The following is a 19436-nucleotide window of genomic DNA, read 5'->3' on the forward strand; positions in this document are numbered from 1 at the left end:
AACTTCCCTAAACTTCTAAACACATTTTCCAGTTAAGTCAATTAAGCTTAACTCTCCCTAAGACATAAACTGCTTCATTCTCGCCTCAAGAAATCTCTCACAACCTACAATCCACTCACAGTCAACTTCAATGGCCCTACAACTCCACCACACACCGCAGTAAACCCACCTGTTATCACCGTAACATCTAATCTATCTTGGACAACCCAAGTTACACAGATAGCCAGATCTACCTCTAAGGAACTGGGAATCTTGTTTAGATACCAAGGATTCTTTCCCTTCGAACAGTAGTGGTTCCAATTCTACAAGGGACTGATTCGTTCTTTTAAAGAGTACTGCTCTCTCGAATATGTTCCTGTATTCTGTATAGCCGATGCTACTCTAGTTTCTGCTTCCGTCAACGTGATGCTTGGCAACTCGCTGTGTAGCCGTTGGCAACTCAAAAGTGGGCCGTTGTAATGTCTGTTTCTTTCCTTTAACCCTAAGAGTTGGATTTCTTTATCGTCATATCTTTTTTTTTTCTAACAGCTACATTCTTCCGTCTTTAAAAATTAGGTTTTTCACTTTCTTAAAACCTCTTAACCTCCTTTTTTTTACCCCTTTGCTTCTCCGTAACTTTAGCGTCTTCTTTGTTCATTTTAGGCCTAGTTTCAATAAGGATTTTCGTCATATTAGAGTCTTCAATATTGGAAAAATGGAAAATCTTGGTCATCATTTGACAGAAGGATTCTTTTTCAACCTACGCAGCCTAAATTTTCTGCGTGTCATTCTACGCTCACGTAAACCTGAGGAATTTAATATTCAGGAGGCATTTAGGGATTCATAACCTCCAAGTTCGGGAGGAAAGTGGTTCATCCGTAAGCTCCTCACATAGTTTAGGTTATATACTCTGAGGGATTCCCTTAATGGCTCTTGGTGTAGGTACAGTATCTATGAGGGGAAGGAACAAGTGATTCGAATACATTTGGTGGACTTTGGGGAATACTTCGATTCCCTAGCAGCTGCAAGCTCAAGTGTTGCGCCACTGGTCCTGGTGATCAATACGACAAGGAGTTGGACGAGCCGAGAGGATTAACACAATGTCATATGCATTGCTATAGACAAAGATGTGCTGTGTCTCCAGCAATGGTTCCCGAGGCTTGTGATCTGGTGTAAGTGTAGTAGACTATCTTAGCATCATTCTCTCTAGAGCTTCTCAATCTATTGTTGCGTAGTGCTAATGGTCTTTGCATATTTCATCCTTTTGTTTTGGTCACTGAGCATTCCTGAGCACTGCATCACAGGTCTAGCTATGCGTGAATGTTTTCACAAAAGGCCAAGGACCTTCCTGAATGCTCTCAATTCGGTCGACTGAGATGCCAAGCGTATCAAAGTCTCTACTAAAAGTATTGTACACTTTGGTCAGAGTTACTTCCTCTCTTTCTCGCATGGTTTGAGATACCCTTTGATCATATCTGCATGACTGATCGGCCAGTTTTGGCAGTTATAATACAAACGTATGTAATTCATCCTCTTTCACAACACAAGTATTGCGAGATTTCACGAATGGCTTTATATATGTTCTCTGTTATGGTGTTATGTGATTTCTCAAGTATGGTAACCATGTCTTGTTAAGACTCATGGTTAATGCGAAGGTAAATCGAGTAAATTTCTTTATTTCAGTAACTGAACCATCGAGTGTAGGAAGGGATAACAAGGGCACATTCCACGGCCTCATGATTGGTCCTGAGGACTTTCTCAAATTCAGATACGTTGCTGTTGCATCATGAAGGCGGAGGGAGGGAGAGATGCACGGGTGAATCAGATGGGAATGAGAGAGTTACGTTAGGCTGAGGCGAGTCATACACAGATTTCGTAGGGTGGTTGATAGGGAGACGACAGAGAGGGCTCTTTCCCACGTACTGCGATCAGGGTAAATGAGTTAAACAAAATCGTAGCGAGAGAGAGAGAGAGAGAGAGAGAGAGAGAGAGAGAGAGAGAGAGAGAGAGTACGATGTCTGTGGAGGTGTATCGACTGAGGAAGTTCAAGAATGCGTCAAGATCTTAGTGCAGGGGGTCTCCAAACCCTGGTGGGGGTTAGGGGGTTGAGGAGGGGGGGTCACGACCTCATGTGAGATCGCTAAGCATTATTCTTTTTTTTTTTTTTCCGGTGGTGAAGAAGCCATCGAGACCTCTCCACGGTTGTCAAAACATATCTGTTCTTATGCCAAAGTCGGCAGCTCTCTCTTTCCCCGCGAATCAATAAATATTTTCAATGTGTTGTTTTGCATTCTTTGCTATACTCGGTGGTCCTAGTTCGCCCAGTTACCCTAGTTTTGTGGTTATGATAATGACTTAATCATAAAGGAGCTGATTAAGTCTTGTGTAAGGTCGCCATAACCTGGGCAGCATTGAGGATTAAAATGCTTCGTCTTCGATGAAGTTGATAAGGTTGAGAACTACAGAGAAGGATCTATCAGATGGGCCATCCTCGTGTACAACGAAGGATGAAATTACATGCGATGCTCATTGTTCTATTGACTCTACTGTGAGACATTGTAGTACAACGTTTTACCTTGAGTAAGAACTGAGCCTCTATAGTCCAAGCGGAAATGTATATATATGACAAGATCTCGGCTAGCGTGGGGGGAATAGACGTAGTGTCTAATCTTAATCTCTTCCTGTGTCTTCTCGTCTCCTCCATCCAGGGTGACCAGGATTTATAAAATACAGTGGTAATCTGCGAATTCTGGTCAACGCTGCTACTGCTGGGGGTTACCTTACGTTGCTTGGTAAAAGAATAGCAACAAAGTGAACAGTTTTTTTTTCCGTGACGTAGTTTGAATATACGAAAGGCCTACGTCTCCTGATTTGATATGTACTGGTATATGTCAGGTTCCGTTCCTCACATGTCTCGTTTGTGATCACCTGGCAGTGTCTTGCACCCTCCTAGTCACGATTACTGATCTTAATTTCTCTCTTATTCATTATACTTCGTTCTTCCCGGCAGGTACTGAAATCATCTCCTCACATACACCATTTAAATGTCTTTCGTTATCTTCATTTATTTTCAATATTCACACTATTTTTCTCGCCATTGTTTTATATCACAAATCCCGTGTTTTCCTGATAGCAATGTTTATCATTTTTCTTTTCTCTCTTATTTTCCAGAGGCAGGTTTTATCATGTATTCAGAAATTCTTTGATCATTTTTCTAATATTTTTCCCAGCGCTTTTTTAAACGCCACTTCGTGAAAGACTTCCGTTGAGACTGGATACTCTATATATCATCATTATCATTGTTATCAGTATCACCTAACAAGTAACGATATCAACCTATGAGACAAAACCACATTAATGATAGCACTAGAATAGATAAAGTTCCAGAACTGTGATAACACCAGTGGAACGACGAACTGATAATGCCCACTGGGGTAAAATCTTATCTTTTCTTATATCATTTGTAGACCGGTCGTGATCGACTTCCTGCCGCCTATCGCGCCACACCTACGAGAATCAGCGGTGCTGAGGATGTTGCACGAGGAGGAGCCTGAGAGTGTGGGTCGGGTGGCCACACAGTGGCCGCCCCAGGGGCAGGCCATCACCCGCCCACAGGGCTTCATGGGCAAGATCTGCATGGGCAAGGGACCTGGAGGTACGCTCGCTGGATTCCCTTTTTTTTTTCCTGGCAGTGTTCTCGTGTGTGTGTGTGTGTGTGTGTGTGTTTGTGTGTGTGTGTGTGTGCACATATGCCTGCTTGACATGTACCTTTGAGTGTGACCCGTGTTTGTCTGGGGAGTGTGGTTTCAGATGGGTGCGAGTCGTGTGGGTTGGAGTTTAAAACAGAGTTGGGAGATCGGTTGTTTAGTGCTTGGTGGGTTAGTTATATATATATATATATACACACACACATATATATATATATATATATATATATATATATATATATATATATATATATATATATATATATATATATTAAAGGGGGGTTACAACGAGAGTTAGCGGTAACCAATGCAAAAAGTTAGATTGGATGTTACTCGTTCACTTGCTCAGGTGCAGCATCTCTGCTAACATCAACTGGTCTCGATGACTCGCAGGAAGGCATTCGAGTTCATCCGGTACAGCAACATTTTCTCCTTAGACAATCGTCTTCGATCATTCCTTCAAGCTATTGCTATCAAAGCGTAAGATAACCTAGCTATATAGTTAGGTCGACGTACGCTAGATACAGCAGAACTGTGCTTCCCTGCAGTCGTGCTGTGTTACCCTGCAGTCGTGCTGTGTTACCCTGCAGTCGTGCTGTGTTACCCTGCAGTCGTGCTGTGTTGCCCAACGGTCGTGCTTTGTTATCCTCTTGAGCAAACATTATATCAGTAATATGTTTATGTTGGGCAGAAACTCAGGCTCGTCTCATCATACTAGAATGTTAGTGCGAGGTAGAACGCCAGGGTGCAGGCGTTCGCCCCTCCTGGGGAAGGCAAATATGTTCTAATTATACTGCATGCACGTCTTAAAGTTCACAGCCTTGTTGGGGTCTTTGCCTCATTGTCTTTTTGTCACTTCAGCTAAAGTTAAAACCTGTTGCGTGGGTGGCGGTGCCAGTAACAACATCCAGAGATTTTTCGTCTATTTCTTCTTCCTCTTCTCTCCTCTCCTCCTATTCCTTCTCCTCCTCCTCTACCTACTTTTTCCTTTTCCTCTTCTTACGGCATATGTGTCTGGGCTCGGCCAAAACATCATCATTTCTGGGTTTCTAGGTGTCCCAGACTCCTTTCATGCACGCTGGATGTGAGGGAATGATCCACTGAGATAAAAAGAAATGCATCAGTAACGCTCCGATTTCCAAGAATTTCAGGACGGCTTCGATTCGTTGCGTTAAACACCAGTTCGTTTATTGCTCTCGAGAAATGCCTTCATGTTGGGGAAAAGAGAGAGAGAGAGAGAGAGAGAGAGAGAGAGAGAGAGAGAGAGAGAGAGAGAGAGAGGGAGAGAGGAAAAAAGCTAATTGGAATTAGGTGTAGTAAATCCCACTCATTTTTACTTGGCTTGAGTACCCTAGGCCAGCACCAAGTGGCGATGTTGACTGTAGCATTATGTATGCCAAGCAAATGATCATCATTTTGGTGTTTAGAAACCGGGCGTTCACGACGTGTTTGACATGACGGTTGTGCGTCGTCAGTAAATGACAGTTTCGATCGCTCATGAAACACCTGTGACAAGTAATACGTGTGTAACTTCGACATTTCCTTTTCGTTTTCTTTCTTCTCTCTCTCTCTCTCTCTCTCTCTCTCTCTCTCTCTCTCTCTCTCTCTCTCTCTCTCTCTCCTTCGTAGTGAATATTGTTAGACAGTTTGTTTTCACACATCTTTTTACGCTTGCATCCGAGGCGAGACAGCTCGAACAACCGACACGAAAGGCATTTCACTGGTAATTTGAGACTACAGTGCTTCTCAGCTCTTACAACCAACGAAGTGATGCGTCGGCATCTTTTAAAAAAGCTCACCTGTGGCTTAATGAGGCAGACGTGCAGAACATTCAGACCAGATTTCAACATCGGTGTCTCTAGGAATTCATAGATCAATACTAACAGCGGTCTGGCCTCTGTCATCGACGGGGGCTTCCTTCGACCTACATCCACACCATTGTTCCACCGCAACAGCTACACACACACACACACACACACACACACACACGCACACATATGTCCTGTACCTCAAAAGTCAATATTCTCATTTCCTCTCCTTTCTCTCTTGTAACAAATCACCAGTCGCTATCTGTCCTTCCGTCTTCTACAAGAGGCCAGAGATCATAGAGTGAATTACGTATACGAAAGTCTCCATCTCCCATGTGAATATTTGCGAGGCAGTCTACATTCTTTACACAGATTCTTACAGGCACTTCAAGCAGTTAGAGTCGTACTTGGTGGAAAGGAATAGCCAAAACAACACACACACACACACACAGACACAATTTCCTCGAAGCTGTAATCAAGCGCTGCTGTTTGTGTGTCACCGACACAGATGAATGCCGAATGCTTGGAGCGCTCTGCTTTCAGTGAGGGAAGTGACACGAACGAGAGAGAGAGAGAGAGAGAGAGAGAGAGAGAGAGAGAGAGAGAGAGAGAGAGAGAGAATAACATATACATAAACCTTAATTCAGGGTCTCTTAATCTTATTATGTATGTGGACCACTAACAGACAGACACCCGCTGTGTCTGTGGATCAACTTTAGCTATATCCTGTATTTTATCGGGTTTGAAATCATAATGAAGAACAAGTATACTATCCAAACCTTTTTTTCTAGAGATAAAACTTATGGTAGAATCTATTCATCTATTCATTTACTGACTGAGTGATTGATTTTCATTCTTCTGTGGACCACTGAGACATAATGGTCCATGGGCCTTGAGTGGTCCATGGACCACAAGGTTAAGAGCTTTGCCCCAGAGGATTCCGAAAACCAGTGATGATTTACTGTGTTTATGTTTGTAAGACATCGGGTCATCTCGGTGACAATCTAATTTATAAGCACACGAGGAAATTGTTTACAAACAGCTAGAACTCCACGAATACTGTATTAGTACAACAGGTCCCTCCATCAATAAAGATGTATTTGAAGCTCTGACGAAAAAAGGTTCAAATCCTCTGTAACTAAGTTTCTTCACTTATGTATTTGAAGTTTGTTTTACGACATGTCGTATCTACAATAACCTGTTTCCAGGTGGCTGAAAATCATTTGTTTTTCAACAGCCACAGCCATCCGCGCTAATTTTGTTAAATGTTAAGTGTTCAGAAATTGAAGTTCAGAGATGCAGTGTTATCTGCAGCTCTCACTGCTGCAGTGCTGCCCTGGAGCTCTTAGAGCTGCAGTGCTATCTTTAGCTCTCACTACTGTAGTGCTGCCCTGGAGCTCTCAAAGCTATCTGTAGCTCCTAGTGCTGCAGTGCTATCTGTAGCTCTCACTGCTGCAGGGCTGCCCTGGAGCTTTCTGCTGCAGTGCTGCCCTGGAGCTCTCAGAGCTACAGTGCTATCTGTGGCTCTCACTGCTGCAGGGCTGCCCTGGAGCTCTCACTGCTGTAGTGTTGCCCGGAGCTCTCACAGCTGCAGTGCTGCCCTGGAGCTCTCACTGCTGCAGGGCTTCCTTGGAGCTTTCACTGCTGCAGGGCTGGCCTGGAGTTCTCACTGCTGCTTGAGGACACTGCCAGCAACCGCACATCTGTATATTTTGGTCTGCCACCCCGGAAGTCCCTCTGCCTCAGCCTTGGCCACCACCACCCGCTCAACACAACGCCACCCTTCCCTCTCCCGCATTAGCCTCTCCCTCCCCCTCTCACATCAAGATCTCCCTCTCTCTCTCCCTCATCGGACTCTCTCTCTCCCATTATCAACCTCTTCCTCCCACTCCTACCAAAGCGCCGCCCTCCCCCTCCCATCACAGTCCCTCCCATCTGTCACAACCTATCCATTCCCCTTCCATGACAACTTCCATCTCCCTCTCGCCAAAACCTCTTTCTCCCTCTCCCTTCCAGCCTAACTCCTCCTCTCTCTCTAACTTCACCCTCCTTCCTCTCCCCTGACCACAATTACTCCTCTTCATCCTATCTATCTCTGTTTAACTCTGTATCTGTCTGTCTATCTATCTATATTGTGTAATTCCATTTATAGTTAACCTAGGACTAGTTTCTATGAAAACGTCCTGGTTTTATCCAAGACCTTCCTCATGGCTCCTGCAGCCCAAGGCTGCGCTGCTTCCAGTAGGAGGAAAATGTAGACTCCTTTGGAGCGAGTTCTTTGAAGAGAGTGAAACTTCCAATGATACAGCCTCGGCAAAGGTGACTTCACGATGTAACCTCTTGCAAGTGTAGCCTGTTAACGCCATATTATATATATATATATATATATATATATATATATATATATATATATGTGTGTGTGTGTGTGTGTGTGTCATTGATCACTCACTTTACCTACGAGTAGATACGAAGCAATTTTTCCATAATGGCCGGGTTAACCCGTAGCGCTCACAGCAGAGAGAGAGAGAGAGAGAGAGAGAGAGAGAGAGAGAGAGAGAGAGAGAGAGAGAGAGAGAGAGAATCAGTTGACGGTCGACGAAGCCAACCAACTAACACTAACTCCCGCTGAACACCAAGTTCCGTCTTACTCCAGTGTTCAGCAGAGTTAACGCCTTTGCGCGCCGCAATCTGTCCTTTGTGCTCGCGCCTTAAGCGCCTTGTCGCTGACATGGGAGTTCTCCAGCTTACTCCAGGTGTCTAGGGCGATCTATGGAGGACACTGTCCCCGCCGGGAATACCCACAGTGGTAAACTGACTTGCCAGTAAGCCTCTTAGTAGCGTTTGATATTCCTCAGTGGTGAACTGTAGATAGAAAAACACAAGTCGCCCATAAACGAAGTCTATGAATTCGTTACAAATGGCACCGACTTCATACGTATGCCATAGTGTCACTATCTCTTATTCTGATCGCTATTACGATAAGTATTACTTTAATACAAGATACTATACAGTCCATCGCCCGAAATAACAACCCTGGCTAAGCACCACTTCTCACTCTTGAGACCCAATAACATAGGGACACTAGGGCACTAAGACTACCTCCAACACCTGAAGAAGGCGTTGAAGATAACTCGATTAAGCAGTGGCAAGGTGGCATTGTCCTTGATAACCCTGGCATCTGATATGTGGTATGATGACTGAAAAGCTGGAGTTTCGGTACTGAAAAAGGAGCTGAATATTATGTCAATATCATATCCACAGACCTGCATGGATACGTGTGTGTTAGTGGATAAGACCAGTGGATTACAGAGGAATGGAAGCGAGGCTTGAACTCTACGGTATTAGGGTATCTTTACCAACAACAGGGTAAACCTGTGATCACAGCTCCATCAATAATTTGATTTCTGGACAACTTTAAACCACAGGAACCACGACACATTCAAAACTATATCAGTACACACAAAGTCGACAAAATGAGAGTATGATCATTAAGGATTTTAACGATTAATACAGTTGCCTATAGTAGTAATAAAATGTTTATGATAACATAATTTCGTCCTTTCGAGGTGTCATAAATGACCTGTTTTCTGTGAGTCACAGGTTTTCTATAAATGCCAACAGTACGATGATATATTGTGACTATCCTATAAATTCCACCTCCACATGACTCTCTATCTAAGAGATTGTTTCAGTCACTGAAACGGGTAAGGAAATCGCTGATATTCGTTTCTAGAGAATATGGTTAAATCAAAGAAAAATTCATTTCCATTCTTGAAAAATTTAAAGGAGGATAGATAAGTAAACTTCGGTGTGTGTGTAGAGAGAGAGAGAAAGAGAGAGAGAGAGAGAGAGAGAGAGAGAAGGATGAGAGAAAACCTCACCCAGGCCTCCCTCTCTCTCTCTCGCTCTCTAGTGGGTACAGCTGTAAAGCCGATGCCAAACTAAACGTTCAGGTGAGACCACAGCAAGCCTCGTTATAGACCATGTGAGGTAAACGAGTACTACATATAAAGTAGGTTGTTTATTGCAAGCATTCCTCACACCACGGACCCTATGGCATTCAGATGTTGTGGCCCCCACCATGTGTGTTCTCCTGCGGTAGATGGATGACCCTTGATCATGATATACGTGCCACTGGGATCGTGAATGCACCTCTTGTTTACCTGAGGACAAGTGCTGAGTTCATGCACCAGTTTTGTGTAGAGTCTTCAAGGGGTACGCTTTGGGAGCATTTAGCATGCATCTCGCAAGGCACTCGATGTCTAAAAACTGTGAGAGAGAGAGAGAGAGAGAGAGAGAGAGAGAGAGAGTTTTGTCAGCGTGTTCAGGAGGGGAAAAATAAGAGAGGTACAGACAAAAACGCCAAGGTCGAAGTCGCGACAGACACATGACCTGCCTACACCCCCTTCAGGACAACATAGCATTTCGACTCCTCCTTCCGGGAGGGGGATGTCCTCGTCTCATTCGGTTGTCTGTAGACCCGAGAATGTCTCACGTTCTGAACTACTGACGAACGAATGTTGCCCATACAGACCATCTATATATATATAGCCGTCTCCCACGACAACTATTTCGTTTTCGATAAAAACTTGAATGTCACTTTGTAGGAAGATCATGCACGGGTATCGAAGCCTACAGCCACTCACGCAGAGAGTGGGAAGTAAAAAAAGGGGGAATAGAGCAAGGGGAAGAGGAGGAGGAGGAGGAGGAGGGGGTGGTAGAGAGGAGATTTTAAATAGTTCGGCTACCCAGACGTGCCTGAGGGCTGACTCAACCTCCCCTTATGGTAACTGGGCCGAGGGGGCGCCGCCGCCGTCCCGTTTTCTAAGGAGCCAATCTTGCAACCCACCTCTCTCTCTCTCTCTCTCTCTCTCTCTCTCTCTCTCTCTCTCTCTCTCAGCCAAAGCGACCGTGTCTCACGTCCCATTTCAAGGCAGATGTTACGGTTTTCAGTCTGTTCATAAACCCCTCTCACGTATGAGGTAGGTCACGATATGTTCTTCCCTGTCTGGTTTGGTTGAGTGTAAGAGAAATTAATCGTCAGAAGAACAGAGTTATTCATCGGCAAAGGAACATAACACGGGAATCTTCCAACGTTCTTGAATCACAAATTTTTGTTCTCGATATAACCGTCAGAAAGTAGAGAATTAAAACCACTTTTACAGACGTGATCGTCTTACGAGCGATCAGAAGCTCTTCATCTATTGTTCTGTCATTGCATTTTGGTTCTGTGATGATACTGGATGCACTATATGGTAAGAGAGACCATAAAGATGGACACGAAGGTAATACACTTTGCTCATATCCATCTCACTGAGGTATTATAACCTCGCAGTGCGTGTGTTTGTAGAAGGTCTGCCTTGGTGTCGTATGAACCACGAAAGGAAAGAGTTAATATGACTATATCAGCGACTTCGCTGACGTAGGATGTTTTACGAGTCACGTAGCCTAAAAGCGCTAGAAGATAAGACAAGCCGTACGGTAGAAGACGTAGATGAATAATAAAGTGACTACATATATTGTACATCTCGACTTCACATTTGATTTCTTTCCCATTTTCACAAATACTCACACAGACGGACAAAATTACATACACACAACACACACGCAAGTACGCACGCACAAATACTCACACAGACGGACAAAATTACATACACACAACACACACGCAAGTACGCACGCACAAATACTCACACAGACGGACAAAATTACATACACACAACACACACGCAAGTACGCACGCACAAATAGACACCATTCAAACAAACGCATACAAAAATTTTGATATTTGTTTGCAAGGCAGATGAAAATAGTAGCTGTTGTCGTTTAAAGTGGATATAAAAAAGAATGACTCCGTGTCGATTAAGAATTTGTGTGTCTGTTCGCCAGAAATAAGATGGCCACAGAGAAGCTTCGTCAAGATCCCTTTAGAACAATCCGTCATTCAGTAGTTTACGATCTCATCGGTGAGGGTGTTCAAAAGTGACTTCCATCCTCACTGACAATGAGAGAGTGATGGAAGAGGTGTGTGTGTGTTTGTGTGTGTGTGTGTGTGTGTGGGGTGGAGGGGAGGGGGGTAGTAGAGTGTCGTATTAGAAAAAAAGAATAGGGTCTGGATGAGAGAGAGAGAGAGAGAGAGAGAGAGAGAGAGAGAGAGAGAGAGAGATTCTTTTGATCGCGGTGAATAACGCCGTGCACATTCCCATTACTCCACCCAACCTCCTCGCTCGTAGGCACACATGTGAGATATGGTGTTGACGAAGGCCTAATGCTATAGCCCCAGGCTAGGCACCGGTGGGTGGATGGACGAGTGTGTAAATGGTTGATAAAAGTGGCTAGAGATGCTGGTGGGCGAATGTGCGAATAACATGTGCTAGATGGAGCCTCTGGGAATAGTTGAGGAGAAACGTGAGAGGTGCCAGAGAAATAAAGATGGGGATAGAGGGATGAGGAACTAATACATGGATAGATGGAGCGACCTTAAGAAAAGATAGATAGTAAAATATAATGCTTGTGTTGAAATAAGGGATCACAGCCTATATTTATATGTGTCTGGATGTAATACGATCATGGGTTAAAAACTCATAATTGAACACTAAAAATAATGTATGTGCTGGTTTATAGCGAGACATACTAAGCGCATGACTGAGGTGTTTATCAAACTGGAGATCAGAGAGGAAAGGTATGACATGTGGGAACCATCTGAAGGGACAGCAATGCAAATGTAGCTCGAAGAGATTTATGGTTGAGGAAAATGTGGAGAGAGTGAAAGGAAGAATATTGCCTGGAGCAAAGAGGAACACAGATATCCAGCAACATGTTCATGGTGGTGACGTAGGATTAAAATGTCAGCGGCCGAAGTTCGAAGTGACGTAAATATGAGGTGTGTGTGTGTGTAAATACGAAGCCTTGTTAAGGAAAATGAGATAAAGATGGAAGGTAAGACTAAAAGGAAAGCTGAATAAAGGTGCAAGTAAAGAGAGGGCGTTGGAGTCATGTCCAGGAATGGAAGTGCCGACGTGACATCTCGATGAAGACGACTGATTTATGAAGGAGATGACTGAAATATTTTGAAGCGTTACAGACGGCTTGATGTGTGGGGTAAACTTAAACATGTCTCAATATTGGGTTCAGAGAGAGTGAGTGTGATTGATGAGAGCAAAGATTCGAGGGAGACTCAATTCGATGCAGTGTTTTGAAAATGAACAGCAAAATCGTGATAAGGCTTTCGTGGTAGTACAATTGCCTTGGGTTATCATAAGTGGAGTTTAGGAGCACACGAGAGTTTTCACGGATCAATTCTGATGTCATGAGTAAATCCTATTTGCCAAAGGAGTGGCTTAACTAATTGTATTCTACACAAAAATATGAAGGCAGGTTCAAGGCTATAAGTCAAAGGCGGATCTGCTTCGTGGGCGGAGGAGTGGAATATGTTGAACGGCAACGGTGAAATTATTGGAAGTTGTCAACTTTGGCTATGCATAACACGAGTTCTTGTAGCAGCTTGTTTGCCTTGTATCATATATTCATCACGACAACGATAGTTCAGAAAATGGTTAGAAAATCGGGAGCGTGTGTGTGTCGTATGACATTCATGCAACAAAAGCGGATGAAGCAGACGAGAGACTTCGGTTGTGGTGGTCGTCCACACTACTCGTGGATCACGACAGTTAGGAAGGGATTGCGATGGAGTGCCTTGATGGGGTGAGGAGGGGGAGGGTAGGTTTACAGGGGATATATGATGAAACTAGAGGAAGATTGTGCGGATAGACTGGTGTAAGCCACTGTAAAGGGTGAGTGGTTTGTTTTGGGCTTTAGGTCATTAAGGTAACAAGATAGTCATAGCCATCACTCCAATTAGCTCAAACACATGAATCTCTGGCGTTACTGGAGTCCACCTGCTTACGATTACGCCGAGGGTGAGAATGTACCTGCTACTGATTGAAGCTCAGCCTTGTTCAAGTTGGTGCAGAAGCCACTGGAGAAAACATCTTGCGATTTATATGAATGATACAAGTCTCTTGCAGATGCTCAGTGTAATTCAAAAACCATTTACAGTTAACTCATTATCTGATATCTTAATCCTCTAACCATCAAACGTCTGACGAAGAGACTCTCTGACTCTTATTATCCTACTGTAAAGCCGTTCACAGTGTGAGTATAGAATGCCACTTCTTGTGGCAAAATCTAATTGAATTACTCAGTCTTAGGGTGAGGAAGGGTTGTTAACATGTGTCGGTGTTTGTTCTTCGTGTTTTGTTTTTTTTCCCAGAGGAAGCTGTAAAGGGGAGGAGGTTTTATATGGTTATTAAAACTATCAAAGCATATAGCTGGGAAAGAGATGAAGGAAAATAAAGATGACGTTGTTATCATATGTAGTTGATTCTGTCTTCATCAACTCTCAAAAGATGATCAAGCAGACATTCAGAAGCAAAAGGACGCTAACAGTAGGGAGTAAAAAAGTTGATATTGATTGGAGGGAGAGAGTTCAGCAGGTAGGTCGAGAGCGGTGAATGCCTGAAAGATAGGAGTGATTACCTATGAGGAGGCTGGTCTACTGGTGTTCTGAAACAAGCTTACTGATGCAAGGCAGTGAAATGGTAGACAGATGCGGCGGTGTGTGTGTGTGTGTGTGTGTGTTCATTCTTCCCTGATGTATGAAACTGACCTCATAGGTGTTTAGCAATCAGTTAACAGGGACGACTGCAAGTAGCAGATGTGACAGGAACGCTACAAGCAGGAGAGATGACGGAGTCTGCAAGAGGCGGAGGTAATTGGAGACTAAATATAGTAAAGATGAACTTCGGAAGATCGTGGATGTGGACTAATAAGGGAAGCCAAGTCTGGTATCAGTAAAATATAAGAGGAAAACTGGTTGGAAAAATAAGTGAATGAAACTTGATAAGGTTGATAGAATTATTGCCAGAGAGAGGCTTGAGTTATTTAAGGTGGGCATGTGGGAGAGAAGTCTGCAGGTGTAACCCAGATGAATACTGGAACACTGCATATATATATATATATATATATATATATATATATATATATATATAGAGAGAGAGAGAGAGAGAGAGAGAGAGAGAGAGAGAGAGAGAGAGAGAGAGGGTGAACTAGAACAATGTGATATACAGGGGGCGTCGTGCTGTCAGTGGAGTGAACTCGGGCAGGCATGTGAAGCGGCCGGGGGTAAACCATGGGGAAGGTCAGTCAGTGTGGCCTGGTTGTGGAGAAAGAGCTGTGGTTTCGACGTATTGCACATGACATCTAGAAAATGGATGTGAGCGAGTACCGCCTGTATTCATTTGTTCTCGGCGCTACCTCGGGAAACGGCGAACAACTATGAAAAAGCTGTATGGGTTTTATATTTTCAAAGTCTTCTGTTCCATTATGTTCGTACTCACGGGATGAATAAAGACAGCGCTTACAAAAGGCAGGGATAACTTCTCTTTTTTTTTTTAAAGAAACTTTAGCACTATCAAGAACCACGTAGCTATCGTACGTGTCACGTTGTTCACATCCTGTGTCTATCTCTGAAAGGAATACATCGCGTACTGAACACCATGACAGACATGAATTGGCTCTCCATTTTCGCTACTTTCCCGCTGGTCTACTATTTGATTCCGAGAGGCTCATACCACCGCTGACTGTAGTATTTATATGTATGTCTGGCAGCCACTGGCCGCTGTTTGCTAGTCAGGAATCCAGCATTCGTCAGATCCCTCGTTACCTGAACAGCTGAAGCACAGGCTTTGTACTGCACTCATTGTGAGCGAGAATTTCACCAGGACAATATGTTAACTGTGTACATGTTAACTACGTTCAAATCTGGGAATATAATATGTTGGATAGCGCCATAGAATCAACAGTTCAGTAAATTCTGCTAACCAGCAAAGATCCACCATAATGCCTTATTACGGGATCATTTTCCATTTATACTCGTCATGCTGTTTTAATGCGTTAGTTAGATCAACCAGTCATCGCCATTTGCCGATATAGTATAAATACAAAGGGATTTCAAACAACAGATCATTAGGGTGTTTGTGGAAGAAATCGTGAAGGGATTTGTGAAGGGATTTGTAGCTATAAACAGGATGCGTTTTCGTCAGAGTACGTTTCCTCCGTAATTGGATTAAGGGGCTATCGAAGAGGATCAGGTAGAGTCCGCGCCCAGAGCAAATGGAAAGGGATTCCCATTACTTAGAAATTGGTATGTGAAAAATCTCCCGCTATGATCGAATCGCGTTCATTATAGATTTGTACCAATGGACCACAAACACTTTGGTCTACGTCTGATGTCTGTGTGGAGGACCTGTAAAGTAGAACTAGTATCATTTTCTTGTGAAGCTTATCTAATTTCTATATAGATACGATTAGATCAATAGCGACAGCATTTTTCAAGAAAGGATTAACATGAGCTTTAACGAAGAGAATAACACTATCTCCTACTTTACTTCCCTTATCTTTGCTACACAGTGTTCCCTAGAATTGCGCATTTGGCAAGGAAATCTCTGTCTGTTATCAGAAAGTCCAAATCACGTATGTAGCTAACACTGCCGTTGCCTCTCACTCTGAAATCTTGTTACGTATACTCCTTGTATCGACGAAGAATATTCTGATACATGACTGAGATTTGTTTCGTAAAGTATTTAAGGAGAAAGCCGGGTCTGCTCCCTAAGGGCTGCGTGTTGACCAAAACGTAAGTGTATACTTGTTAAAGTAGCTTGCCAAAATGTTCAGCTCCCAGTTCGTTCTGGTGTAGTCCCTCCTTCGTATTCGTATGACACATGTAAAAATAGTTACCATAACTTAACACATTCGATCTTTTCTTGGAAACAAAGATGTTCTGTTATTGAGATTGAACCCCGAACTGAGAATGCATTCCCGATGCAGATCCTGAGCAGTAGTATTCCTAATGGAAAGTCATCATTCGTTTCGAAAATAATCGAATAAGCTTGTGATTTCTCTCCATAGACTCCTCCGATCTCTCATTTAGTACTTCAATATCACCTACATTATAAAATTACAAAGTGTTTCATCATTCGAATCACCAAAATCTCCTCAGCAGCGCCGATAGCATCATTTACCCACACACCTAGAGAGCAAAAACGTTTACGACGGGAGAGGTTCATGATGCAGAACTCCTCCTCCCCTTGTCTGACCCTAGATATCTGATCGATCGACCGACAAGCCTTATCTTGCGTTCGCCCGTCCTTAACGTAAGCGTAAAGCTTGAAACCATATTTTTTCTTCCTCGATAATGGCATTAAAAGGAACTTGGAAGGGGTTGGCTTCTCAGCGTCGCTGGCGTACTCAGTAGTATGCCACGTAGGCTGGTCATTGACAGTCTCTTGAGGGACATCTAATCTGTGGGTTAGAGTACTTATATTATCGGTATCTTGAAGCCCCTTTTCCTCCTGGATCCGTCTCTTCATTACCAGCTTCTGCTCTGGCAACAGGTGGATACTTCACAGTGTTTGTGTTCAAGATACCTTATGAATATTAGCGATTCTCATTTTAGTGAATTGATCCAACAATATCTTAGATTCAAGATGAAATGTTCACTGAATGATGATCATTTCTTGATCAATATATTGTCAAGAAAGAAGTTAGCCGATCACATAAGCCCCATATCACGAAAACCCTGGGAGGATTTGAAAATTCTTAGAATCCTTACCTTCGTATCGAACCCATTATGAAAACCATGAACACGTAGAGTTCATTACAGCACAAGGATTCAATAGTCTTCATCATAATCAAGACTTCACGAGTATGTTATTCAGTCATGTTACTCATGGGATCATTATCTTATGATTTTAAGAATTTCCTCGATTGGAATTTTGGACTGATGATTTAAATTTTCCCCGAAACCCTCTCGCCCACACGCCTTCCAATAATTTACCCTTTCAGGCAACAACTTCAATATCCAAAGAAATCTTTATGAATCTCTCAAAGTTTACGTTGCGCATCTTCTTGTAAGATTACTGTAAAGTATTTGAAGAGAAATATCTCCTCTCCATCGATGGGTCTTGCAATCATCTTACATTCTGATGCTAATTAGTTCAAAGAATATTATTCCATTCCTTGTGGCTGGTCGATGATTGAAATCCTGGCTCAAGCTAGCGTGCAATGAATACCATTCATGTGGCCATTGGTAGCCTCAAAACTCCATTCACTACCTCAAAATCTTGTTCAGTATTTCAAAGAACACCCAGAATCTCTCTCCCTCTCTCTCTCTCTCCCTCTCTCTCTACGGTGGGTAGTGATTTCTCCCGACGTTTTTACTTTTTATTTTTTTATTTCTATTTTTATTTATTATTTATTTATTATTATTTATTTTTATTTTTTTTTATTTTTATTTTCATTTCTATATTGCCTACCACGCAGGCCATCAAGGTTCATCAGATAGCCAGCAACACCGGCGCTGTTTAGTTCGAGTGAACACAGGGGTTCGAGAGCGTTCAACCCTCGGATATATAGTATACGCGAGGGGCGGACGTGGATGTATCGGGTGTCCAGACTCCGGGTTACGTAGCCGTATTTACACGGAACCGGAGCCGCTTACTTCATGACATAACGTCTGCCTGTGTGAATATGTTGGGACGGTATGACGTGTATAACAGGATACGCTCATACCATGAGCTTATTGGGCAATGCCCTTCGTAAACAGTAACCCAGTCCTTTACCCGCCTTCCACCCAACCCCTTCCACCACAACCTCTATTCTCTTTTTTTTTTTGTTTTCAAACGGTGTTGAATGTTTTTTGCAGATCCTTCAAAATCAATTTCATTTTGGTTCAATCAAAACCAAGGTGTTAGTGGAAATTTTTCGAGGTGAGCTGGCTTATGATAGTACTGTACTTAGAACAAATTCAGATATGGACAACAATCTTTGGGAAATCCGGTAGCGTATGAGAGTTGAGGAAACGATAACCTATTGGAATGTTCGATGTCTCCTCGAGAAACAAACCCAAAAATTCCTGTACATTGTCGAAATGTACTTTTTAAGGGAAAAGAAGATGTATAGAAGCTAACTCTCCAATATCACTGAACTGAATGATTACAAGACTAATTGCAGATGATTTTTGTCCCAAGAAAATCTGAAAAATTCCATATGATATGATAACTGGATTAGAGCAGAGCAGACTACTCTAGATACATTACGTAATCTCCGATGACGAAGAGGCGTCGAGCTGAGACACACAGCGCTTTGATGAGGACGTACCCTGAGCAGGTTGCTTACGCAGGTGCCACATCCTTGGCATGCGAGAGCGGTTAGTTAAGAGTTATATGGACATGCCGATGGTGGCGACAGGACAACATCGCTCACGCGAGTCGTCCTCTTCCCTCCACCACCCGCGCTGGGAATTCTTAGCCTCACACTCACCGTTGGACCCGAGCGTCATCGCCGTGTTGTTAATATTGAGCGTGTATCATCGGGGGAAGGAGGAGACAATTTTACGTTTCCTAGTCACATCTGCACCTGGCATATTTCTGGGAACTTACCGCGCGTAACTCTCCTCCTATAAGAGAAATCATGGCTATATATACGTGTGGTTAAATCACAAATAAATACACGATTCAGGAATATGCTAGTAACCACGAGGAATTCATCGGTTTGATTTTCCTTTACGTTTCTGCTAACATATATATAAACTGGGATGCTGCTGGAGTTCGCCTTCTCGAGGGTTACACAGAGAGTGAAAAGTCATTATTGGCGAGGCTGTATCTTTAGGAGAACAATCTCGTCAAGGAACGTATCATCCAAAGGAATCTACATTTTCCTTCTATGGAGCCTTGGGCTACAGGAGCCTTTCAAAAGGCCCTGGTTAAGACTAAGACACTTTCATGAAATTTGTCCCGGTGTAGTAATGAATAGAGTGCATAACCTGGCGTCTTGGTTCTGAAATAAGGACAGACCTTTTCAATGAGGAGAAATGGTTAAGGGG

General features: G+C 43.2%; 1 protein-coding gene across 2 annotated transcripts in view; it reads left to right on the forward strand.

The window, feature by feature from the left end:
• LOC139766637 (uncharacterized) overlaps positions 1–19436 on the forward strand; it is a 134560-nt gene that overhangs the window by 71668 nt on the left and 43456 nt on the right. For both annotated transcript variants that reach the window (XM_071695513.1, XM_071695514.1), the window contains exon 2: positions 3447–3634. In XM_071695513.1, the coding sequence (XP_071551614.1) occupies positions 3447–3634 (188 nt within the window). The remainder of the gene's footprint in view (positions 1–3446; positions 3635–19436) is intronic.

The sequence above is a fragment of the Panulirus ornatus genome, chromosome 58 (genome assembly GCF_036320965.1).
Source record: "Panulirus ornatus isolate Po-2019 chromosome 58, ASM3632096v1, whole genome shotgun sequence".
In the NCBI taxonomy this organism is placed as follows: Eukaryota; Metazoa; Arthropoda; class Malacostraca; order Decapoda; family Palinuridae; genus Panulirus; species Panulirus ornatus.